The sequence below is a fragment of the Littorina saxatilis genome, linkage group LG12 (genome assembly GCF_037325665.1).
Source record: "Littorina saxatilis isolate snail1 linkage group LG12, US_GU_Lsax_2.0, whole genome shotgun sequence".
NCBI lineage: Eukaryota > Metazoa > Mollusca > Gastropoda > Littorinimorpha > Littorinidae > Littorina > Littorina saxatilis.
The window spans coordinates 72,760,654-72,771,718 of NC_090256.1; the positions used below are offsets into that span (position 1 = coordinate 72,760,654).

The window sequence follows — 11,065 nt, forward strand, 5'->3', positions numbered from 1 at the left end:
ACCATGGTTTGTTGACCGAAGTTTTGAGGAAACGTGCAAGCTGTGCTTTGCTATGGTAGTGCTATAAATAGACATCCACGGGGTCATCAGGGGGAGGCAATCTGTGACCTAGCTGAAGCCAAATCATGGCTGTGAACACTGTTTTTGAATTCCTTCCTGTTCAGAATCGTATGGAGTGTTCGTTTGACAGTTCTCCGCAGGTAATACTTCTTTACCACTTTGCTTAGGCAGACATGTAATTATTATTCAAGTTTTGTAGCAAGTGTGAGATGTTGCCTTCGATTGGCGGGAGGGAAAAACACCGGCGTCAGCTGTTAAAACTACTCACGCAATAACTTCGTTTTTATGCATCCAGATTGTAAAGTGTCCGTGTTATCATGTGAACTTTTCCATAACTAGGACATTCACAGAGCTGGTAGTCTAATCTCTCACATAAGAGTTCGCTGACTAAGCGTTCGGCGTTTCTCATTTCGACTTTGAGTGGAAGGTTCGACATTGTCATCAACTCGCGGATTACCGAGTACGGATTATCTGTGTGATGGTGAGATTCGTTGTCACTGTGTCAGGCGTGTCATTCTTTGTTCCATTATTATTGCGTCACTTAAAAAAAAAAAAGACTCGTACACGGTGTGTGTGTGTGAGAGAGCTCTGGAGGGAGAGAGAGAGTTAATAATAAGAGTTACAAATAAGAGATGTATCGCTGTTACTAGCTGGGGCAATGGATGTTGTGTCAATTTTTTCATAAACAATACGTTCACGGTTCAGTCCTGCGTTGTCATTTGAACTATGACCACAGTGTCAGGTTGAAGCATTTAAGTTTGAACTGTTTACCGCAGGATTGTAGTTGTAGATTTCTTTAAACACTAACACAATCCCACCTCTCTCTCTCTCTCTCTCTCTCTCTCTCTCTCTCTCTTCTCTCTCTCTCTCTCTCTCTTCGCAGCCCTCCTAAACATGTGACAGTCCCATGGTATTTTCTTCCTTGGCCCAGATGTGTACATGTGCCAGCTATAGTTACACTAATGCTGAGTTGGCCCAATATGTCAGGCGTCCTAAAAACTAGCACAGTTTGAGAGAAATAGGTCACAGATTTATGCGACCTGTCAGGCGTCCTAAAGCTAGCACAGTTTGAGAGAAATAGGTCACAGCTTTATGCGACCTATTTTTCCAGGCTTAGGCTACATAGACTGGTCAGAGAAAGAGTGAGTTTTTACTGTGAAGGTGTGTACCATGTTCTACTTCTAGAACACTGCCATCACATACTGAGAAGGAGTAAGGGAAAGAGCATACATGTCCTATTTGGGACAACAAAGATAATAATGACCTTTATAGTGGAAGTTTTGTAAAAAGTAACAAGTTCCATTCTTCTAGTTCTATGGCTTAATTGCTGAAGAGAAAGATTTTGTGATGTTCTTGTGAACACATTATTGATCTGCATGTCTGATGTACAATTACAAAGTAAAAAACCTCTCCTTTTCTCTTTATCATTGTTTCAGTTATTTTCACTCCCTTCTGTCTGCATTTCATCAAAGTTCCAACTTTTAAAGTTGGGCATCTCAATGCAAACAACAAGGAACGTTTAGGAAGAAAAGAAGAAGACATAAAAGGGAAAAAAATGTTGTCCATGAGGTTGGTGTGTTATAACAATTTTGTGCCAGAACCTGATGTCATTATTCACTTATTGTGTACTAATTTTTACAAAAACTACGAGTGTGTGTGTTTCAGACTTTCCATGTTTTTACCCAAACTAAGGGTGTTGGTGTACGTGTGTTTCAGACTGTCCATGTTTTAGTTTTACCCAAACTAAAAGTAAGAGTGTGTTTATATATATATATATATATATATATTATATATGGTCATTCTCAGAAATGGTGGTCCAAAGTGTTACATACAAAGTAAAAAATAAAGTGTCAAGAAATACAAAATAATTGTTTTTACTATGAAGTCTATTGTTTGCTATACATAATAATGCAAAAATTAGACAAAAAGAGTAATTGGTTGCTGAATAAGAGACGTTTTAAAGTGTTGTATTTACGTGATGAATGTTGTAACATGGAAACCAAATTCCAACTTTAAACCACCTAAGCCTTCAATCCTTTGTGCATTTTTTATCAGTTCTGCAGTATTTTTGTGTTCTACCCAACACATTCTAGTTATGAAAGGTAAGGACTTCAACTAATATTGGTAAAAAAATGACATTTGGAACTGACTAAGGTGAATGTCGTAACACAGAAACGAAATGCTTGAACCACTTTCGGTTCCTGTGCGACAGACATGAATCTGCACTGTTTGGCCTTTCCTGCCGGCAAAACCCGTCTGACCCAAAATAACTACACAAAACACAATTCCTCAGAGTTTGCTGTATTTGTTGAAAGTTCCTGTTGCGTTCAGATTACCCATTTTAAGTACTTGATGAATGTCGAACATCGACGATCAGAGGATACGAAAACTTCTTGGCTGCTTTGTTCCGCTAAACTTCGCGCTTTGAGAGACTGTTTGCACTCGATATCCTTCCGACACTACATTTTCGCCATCCGCGGTGTGTAAGTTTGTGACAAAGCTTTGCAGGCTCGACAATTAAGTAAAAACCATCTTCAGTCGTAACGTAGGTCGGGAAACGACGCCATGAGTTTCAGCAAATGATATGATTCTGGTGTTTTTTGTGAATATTTGGCTGTGATTCAAAGGACTATTTTCTTGTTCGAACTTCCTGTGCGCCAAAGAGCTAAAAATAGCCGTGATGTGGCAAAGTCATGGAGCACATTGCTGTCCGATGTTCGCGCGTCGAGTCGGGATACGATGCGTTACGACATTCATAATTTTTTGTTCGAAGCCCGTAACTTCAAATTCAGCGTGAGTTTTTGCAAAGATGTGTTGCTACGTCCAAGACTGAACTCCTGACTGTCGATTGCAGTAATTTGTTGGTGTTTGCATGTTTGCATTTAGCCATGAGACTGAACATATTGTTGATCACGAAAGTCGTGTAACTCTTCGGCGATCCGGAAACGGCCGAACTTCGCAATTGAAAAGCACACAAAAACAACACCAACGTATAGAAACCATTTTTATTGACATACAACAATGCTTTAAATTTAATGTCTCAGGAATAGATTCAGATGAAAAAAGTCGTGGTAGAAATAATTTTAATTTTAATTTACTTTTTCATGATTTCAAATGTGTCACCCCTACTCACTCTCACTGGACCACCATTTCTGAGAATGACCCATATACAACTGTCAAGTGTGTTTCAGACTTTCCATGTTTAACCCAAATAAGAGTGTGTTTGCACGTGTGTTTCAGACTGTCCATGTTTTGACCCAAACTAAGGGTGTTGCTGTGCGTGTGTTTCAGACTTTCCATGTTTTTACTCAAACTAAGGGTGTTGCTTTGCGTGTGTTACAGACTTTCCATGATTTTACCCAAACTAATGGTGTATTTGTACGTGTGTTTCAGACTGTCCATGTTTTGACCCAAACTAAGGGTGTTGGTGTACGTGTGTTTCAGACTTTCCATGTCTTTACCCAAACTAAGAGTGTGTTTGTACGTGTGTTTCAGACTTTCCATCTCTTTACCCAAACTAAGAGTGTGTTTGTACGTGTGTTTCAGACTTTCCAATGCTGGACATTGCCCCCTCGCTGGACAGAAGCGCCCGCTCCACAATGCCTCTAGACTTCAACTCTTACCTCTTGTCAGCTAGTCCGCCCAATTCCTGCTTCGAGTTACACAACTACACCTCATTCATGCCTCGCCCGTTTGACAGTCCCCCGCCCCAGGACTGCAAGAAAGTGTGTGGCGACTGCCCGCTTAACAGTCGCCGCAACGGGCCCCTCAAGCCCATTATCATCAAGTCGGACAGTGAAAGTGAAGTTTCTTCCAGTCCCACATCAGACTGTGACTCCACTCCCACAAGCCCCTGCTCTCCGGGCAAAATGCGGAAGCGGGTCGTTTTTGCCGACCACTGCGGCAAAGCGCTGGCGCAGGTCCGGATCATGTCTGAGGCGTCGGACGAGCCGCCCAACTTCAAGCCAGAGCTGCTGGCGGCCATTACGCACGGGGAACAGGCCAGCATCACGGACAAACCTCCCCTCAAACTCACCTTCACCCAGCCGGCTTCAGATTACATGGCTTTCAGGGACAAGTTGGAAAAGAACTTGATTAGCTTGGAAAATGTGATCTTGAACGATTACACAGTGCAGGGGACCATCAAGGTCAAAAACGTTTCCTTTCAGAAGAGAGTGCTGGTGCGTTACACATCTTCCTCGTGGGAGTCACACACAGACATTGTCACGACGTACAATCCGGGGCCCGCGGATGTCCCGGGTAGGCCTTCACAGTACGATACCTTCACCTTCTCCTTTGAGGTCCCCCCAAATGCGGACGCGTCCAAAAAAGTTGAGTTTGCGGTGTGTTACGAGGCGGACGGTGTACAGCACTGGGACAACAATGACGGTCAAAACTACGGCGTCGTTTGGGATACTTACCAGCCACCCGCGCCAGCACCTGTGACCAGTAACGACAACAACAATAATCCCTTCATTTTCGGCCCCACATCATTAGCAGACTTTGCTTGCTGGCATCACATCGATGGCTCGACTCCGTACTACTGAAGACTGACTGCTTCTAGGGCAGGTGGTCGAACAAAGAGTGAGCAGAAAATCAACTCCGCAAACAAGTTGAAGGCGTACACAAGATCTGCGCCCTAGCTTTGTTTGGAGGGGTAGGTGGCTTTTGTCTTGAACGTGCAGTGCACGTGATGACAAGCTGATGTTGACTTTGTTGGGAATGAACCATCGGTTGTTGCCTTCGTCAAAGAGACAACGCCAGATCAAGAGGGCTTCCTCTTTCATACATGTGCACAGTCAAGCTTCTGCTATAGCCAGGGTTTCAAGTCATGGCCTTACAACTCAGGTGGGGGTGCATGACATTGACACTGACAGTCGACAACAGCAAAGTCTGTCACATTGAGACTTGATTTCTTCTAGTTTCACAAATTATGATCAGTTATGTTGAAGTTGTGCGGAAAACTAGAACTGGTCTCTTTTCGTTTTGAGTTGGTCAAGCGGGTAAGATAGAGCTATACGGCAAAACTGCCCGCTTTTGAACTGAACAATACCTGTCTACCACTGATCTGGGAGACTAAGGCATCATACCAAGGACTGTTTGACTCACCTGCAGAGACTGAGAGTTGTATTGTTTTGTCGTCTGCTTTTGATTTTTGACATGATTTACACCGTTGTGCATGAATGTCAGGTTCTGCCCAGTACAACCAAGTGCTCATCATTCATTATGACAATGAGAGAACAAATATTTGTCTCTAGACCCATGTTCTTTGGAACATTAGTACTTAGACTCTGTCTGTGATAAAGTGATCTTTTTGGGGGGGGAAACGATATGCGCTATGACTGTGATTGGATCAGTTATTTTGTTGTAAAGTGAGTTGCAATTTAACCCCCGAAATGCATCCCTCCAGTAAGAAAACAAGGGTAGTTACTTTACTAAGTAAGTCAGGTCTGAAGCAGGGAAGAGTTCTCTATTTCCTGATGCGGTGGTATACAGTGGCAAACTAGCGTCTGACCAAAAAAGACTGCATGTATAATGCATCCGTGTACAACTTGGTCAATGAAGAAAGGACACCAGGAAGGCAGGGAAAGAAAAGACTTGTATACCGTAGAAGATGTTTACCTCTAATCATGTTTTTTTGTGTTGCTGGAATTGGTTGATTGTAAAATGGATTGCAAAGAAGATGACTAAAATGAAGAAGCAAGAAAAAGTCATGAAAAAATACCAGGTGTTCAGGTGTTTGCTTCCCCCCCCCCCCCCCCCCCCCCCCTTGTGGCAACTGGCATTTCATGTGCACACAATAATCATGATAATGGCACTGGCTGAGAGAGACTGAGGGTGAGGGCAAGTGGGGTTGAAACAGACTTGCGTACAAAGTATGAACTATTATGATACTGCCATGATATCTGTGAATAATTGAAAACAATAGTTGAAAAATGAAAAAAAATGGAGAGTGTGATTGTGAATGTTTGAATGCAGTGATGGGTATTGAACTGCGGATTGAGTGTGCAAGTATTACACTCAGTAAGTGAGTAACACTAACGCTCAGTAACAGTATATTCTTTTATGAACCTTCCCTGGAGGGTCCCCTTTCTATTTGCTTAATTTGACATTTGTTTTCCATTGGAAACTTACATGGACCATTTGAGAGATATCTTTCGGGTTTTTCTTTTCTCTCTCGTGAAATTGAACTGTCAAAACGAAGTCTGATACGTTTTGCTAGTTCTCTCCCTTTTCTGTTCTCTATTTTTTTAATAATTTTTTTTATTAACGATTTGTTTTGGGACTTGGTGAGTTGTACCTTGTTTGTTTTGTTTTTACAAACAAACCAACCATTGCTTGCAGTATACATGTACATGTGTAAATCATACTTTTGTATTATTGGCTCACGTAAGTGTAGCCTATGCGATGATAAACTTTGTCTGTCTGTGTGTGTGTGTGTATGTGATAGAAACTTTAACATTTGAAGACGTCACATTATGGCGTAAGAGGGTTAGACGTCACGCGAAGGAATTACTGAAAGTCTCGGTCATTGTTATTTTGAGCGGGCCGAGACTAGTTGGCAGTCGTGTCCCTGTAAGTAGGCTACATGCAGACAAACAGATCTAGATCTAGTGTCTCGCTTTCTTGCACAGTGTCACCTATGCTGTGTGTGTGTGTGTATGTGTGACGGAGTGATTGAGTTTGTGTTACTGTTTGTCGATTTCTTACGTGAGCCTTGAAGGCTTCGCCTCTTGTTTTTAATATATATTTGTATTGTTCATACTATTTATATTATTACATTATTATTGTGTTTATATTATGATAGCTTCATAGTGCAAATTTGTACAGAATCTTATGATTTGATTTCTACTTACACACATACAATCTGTTAATGTGCTTTGGAAACATATATATACATATATAATATACTAGTGTGCAATAATTTTGATGATTGATGTGCTTTCTCATCTTGATGGTGACAGTGAATGATTTGACTTTTGAGCTTTTTTAAATTACCCAGCTGATGCTGATTTTGCGTTCTTTTTGAGAAAAACTAATTGCCTGTACTCAGAATGGTAAAAATAATTTCCCATGCAGGTTTTCATTAGTACTTTTTCCTTATTTATATTATCCAAGAACGGGCTGGAGGGTGAATCAGAATGAAATGTAGCTGTCAGGCAGCATTTCATGGAAAAAAGAATGGATCCCAAGCTTGCAGTATGCCCCAGGGGCAGCTACTTGGTGGTTGACTTCAGCGACCAACTGCGGGTTGTTTTATTTGCTGCGTAAAGCTGTGGTATATCCGTAAAGCTGTGGTATATCCGGCATTTCATTACCTGATAAAATTGTGTACCCCATTTCCCTTGCCGTGAGGCACACGTACGCTCTTAGTCTTATGAACTCAGTACCTCCCATCGTGTCTTTCGTTGTCATCTTGGTGTCGTTATGAACCAGGCGAGCTGTGGTGTTTGAAGCTTGGCCAGTAATGGTGTGTGTGTACGTGTATGCATTATGCATGCGTTGTGTATGTGTGCATTTGTGTGTATACGTTGTGATTGTGTATACATTATGCATGCGTTGTGTGTGTGTGTGTGTGTGTGCAAAGGTTAAAGAAGTGCGCAACAAGGTCTTTCGTGGTTGTGTATAAAACTATTATACCTAGGCTTTGTATAACACTGCAGGACAAGTGGAGTGAACAAATTATATGAGTGCAATGTTTAAGTATTGACAAACGTTTCGTGTGTGACAGAGTGGTTAACACTTAAACTGTTAACGTAAAACATGCTCTCATTATGGAAAGTCTAGACTTTCAACTATGCTAGTCTGGCAAGCGCTGTTGATCTTAATTTTGCATTTTTTTCGATGTCACTTTCAAATGTGTGCTCTGTTACAAAAACGTTATCATTTTGTTTTTTGTTTGAATTTGTACCTAATCTATCCTGATATATCTTATGTTGCTTTTCTGATGTTTTTCCCTCTAGTCTTACTCCACATCACACGCTCCACACCCCAACTTTGCTTCTCAAATGACAGAGGCTCTTCCCAAAAAAACATTACTTAACTTCCTTGCTTGAATCATCCATTGAAAAGAAAAAAATACTGTGTATTTATAGTGTGTGTCTTGCGTTGAGAAGATATTTCTGTTCGTGTATCCTGCGTCCTCATTTGAAAAGATCTGACAATGTCCTTTAAGAAATTGTGATAAAAGTCTTGATTTCAAAACTCTGCTCAGCCCCCACATAAAAGGCACATAAATCTTTCTCATGAAAACAATTTGGCTCGCTGTCTCAGATCTGTAAGGCTTTAACTTGGGATAAGACCATCCCTCTACTTGGTCAAAAATCAAAAATCAACATCCTAACTTCGTGTGGTGGGTATTTAAAAAAAGAAGAAAAAACTGAATTAATTTTCTTAAAAACCAACTGGTTGCTTTTAAGATTATTAGTTTGTCAAAAATTCTCTCTGAGCACAGAGAGCACCCAGGCTGTTTATTTTTGGTATGTGACCAAGTGGAGAGATAGTCTTATCCCTTGTAACACCCAGGCTGTTTATTTTTGGTATGTGACCAAGTGGAGAGATAGTCTTATCCCAAACTGGCCAGATCCGAGCCGGTGAGCCAAACAGTTTTCACAGGAGAAAGTGTGCCTTTAAAAGAAGTAGACTAGCTTATTGCTATTAGAGATCAACATTTAGTCGTTTTTGTGTAAGGGTGTGTGTGCGCTAATGTCAGTGATTGTAGAGACTCCATAGATTCCAACAGCCTGCAGGAATCTGTTCACAGTATTACCTATCAAACCTCTTGAGATGGTCTCATTGAACATGTTCCACATCATGTTAATGGTGCCATTTTGCAGCCTGATTATGATGCAAACCAAAGTATCTTGGTCCTTGGTCCAGAACATGTGTGTGGGATCTTAAAATATAATGGCATTATAGGAAAGTCCCTATTCATATACATTGTACAGATGACTTCCAATAGTAATACGTATTATGAGGAACTTCGCATTCCCCCCATCCCCACTTTCATGAAGATCATTGTGAAAGTTGTTGGTCACTGAACATGTCTCGGAGACATTTGACACACGCATTAGAATGTTGAGATGTGTTCAGGAAAGATTACTGTGTACCTCACTTTCAGTCATCTAGCATTGAACGTCCGTTTGTGTACAGTAATTTGTCAGATTATCAGATTTGCAATGTCAGAATGCAACGGCTGGAGAGCCTCTTGCTTTTAACCGAGTATTGCGCTGTACAGATTATAGAGGTCTGCCGTTATTGTAACGCATTGTCCACTTTCATTGTGCAAAACCCATGGGCTAAGATCGTTGAAGTTACAACACATGGACTTGTCAGTGCTGTTGTTGCGGTCACGTCAGAGAATTTGCCAGTTTGTTTGTTTGTTCGTTCATGGGCTGAAACTCCCACGGCTTTTACGCCATTTAGGCAGCCATACGCCGCTTTCGGAGGAAGCATGCTGGGTATTTTCGTGTTTCTATAACCCACCGAACTCTGACATGGATTACAGGATCTTTTTCGTGCGCACTAGGTCTTGTGCTTGCGTGTACACACGGGGGTGTTCGGACACCGAGGAGAGTCTGCACACAAAGTTGACTCTGAGAAATAAATCTCTCGCCGAACGTGGGGACGAACTCACGCTGACAGCGGCCAACTGAATACAAATCCAGCGCGCTACCGACTGAGCTACATCCCCGCCCTTGAGCATTTGCCAGTATGTTACAGGATGAAGGAAAGGCATAAACATGAACCATGATGAACAAAACACTGAGCACATTCATTTTTTTTTCTATGACAATGTAACAATTGTGAAGTGAATCGCCCCTTTCACTCAGGAAAAAAAGAATAGAAGTTTTCGCTGTATTTGCTTAGATGCTACAGTTTACAGGTTAGAAAGAGACAAAGGGCATTTATTATTCTCATCAACAAATGTTGGAAACGGGTTAAACCTGGAACTGGGGAAATTATACTGAAATAACGCCAGACTAATGTACAACAATACCTTGTTGTCATTAGCACTCAGTCTTACTTAGTTATTCACGGTGATACCTGACAGGGTTAATTAATTAATGAAATTGACTATCATTTGCCTCGTGCACACTGAACAAGCATTAGATGAGTCATGTTGCCATGTGTGTTGTGTTTATTACGAAGATGTCGATTGGATGCCGTGGCTATCACCCCCCGCGGGTTAGGGGGAAGAATTTACCCGATGCTTCCCAGCATGTCGTAAGAGGCGACTGACGGATTCTGTTTCTCCTTTTACCCTTGTTAAGTGTTTCTTGTATAGAATATAGTCAATGTTTGTAAAGATTTTAGTCAAGCAGTATGTAAGAAATGTTAAGTCCTTTGTACTGGAAACTTGCATTCTCCCAGTAAGGTGTAATATATTGTACTACGTTGCAAGCCCCTGGAGCAATTTTTTGATTAGTGCTTTTGTGAACAAGAAACAATTAACAAGTGGCTCTATCCCATCTCCCCCCTTTCCCCGTCGCGATATAACCTTTGTGGTTGAAAACGAAGTTAAACACCAAATAAAGAAAGAAAGAAAGCCGTGGCTATCACGAAGATGTTGATTGGATGTCGTGGTTAGTACGTGGAGTGGTGGTCTTAGTTGGACTGCTGCATGCTGATGTATGTGACTATGGCATGCACTGCTGTTGCAGCAACGGAGGTGTTGACGAGGGTGAAGTGGGGGAAATCGATGGAGAATGATATTGTGAGGGGCAAGTGTGAAAGATTGTATGATTTGCTACAGCAACGAATAAAGTGGCAGAACCATGATGACGCTGTTGATCTTGTTTTCCCTGTCTCTCTTTGGTAGTGTGTGTACGTGCGTGTGTTTTGTTTGTGTGTGTGTGTGTGTGTGTGTGAATTAAAGTCAGTGTTTATGCCAGATCAGCTCGCTGTCTATTGACATACAGGCATTCAAACATGAACATTAATATCAAGAGACAGATAAACGAACCTGAAAGCAGTCAAAGAACGTGCTTGTGCACAGGATCTC

General features: G+C 41.5%; 1 protein-coding gene across 5 annotated transcripts in view; it reads left to right on the forward strand.

Moving 5' to 3' along the window:
• The window catches only part of LOC138982738 (protein phosphatase 1 regulatory subunit 3B-like), a 47,753-nt gene extending 36,911 nt beyond the window's left edge, over positions 1 to 10,842 (forward strand). For 4 of the 5 annotated variants that reach the window (XM_070356069.1, XM_070356073.1, XM_070356071.1 and 1 more), the window contains one exon: positions 3,607 to 10,842. In XM_070356069.1, coding sequence (XP_070212170.1) covers positions 3,607 to 4,607 — 1,001 coding nt within the window. In that variant the 3' untranslated portion in view covers positions 4,608 to 10,842. Of the gene's footprint in view, positions 1 to 1,474; positions 1,630 to 3,606 lie in introns of those variants that run through there. The other variant, XM_070356072.1, reaches the window with a different exon arrangement.
• Positions 10,843 to 11,065: the final 223 nt, after the last annotated feature.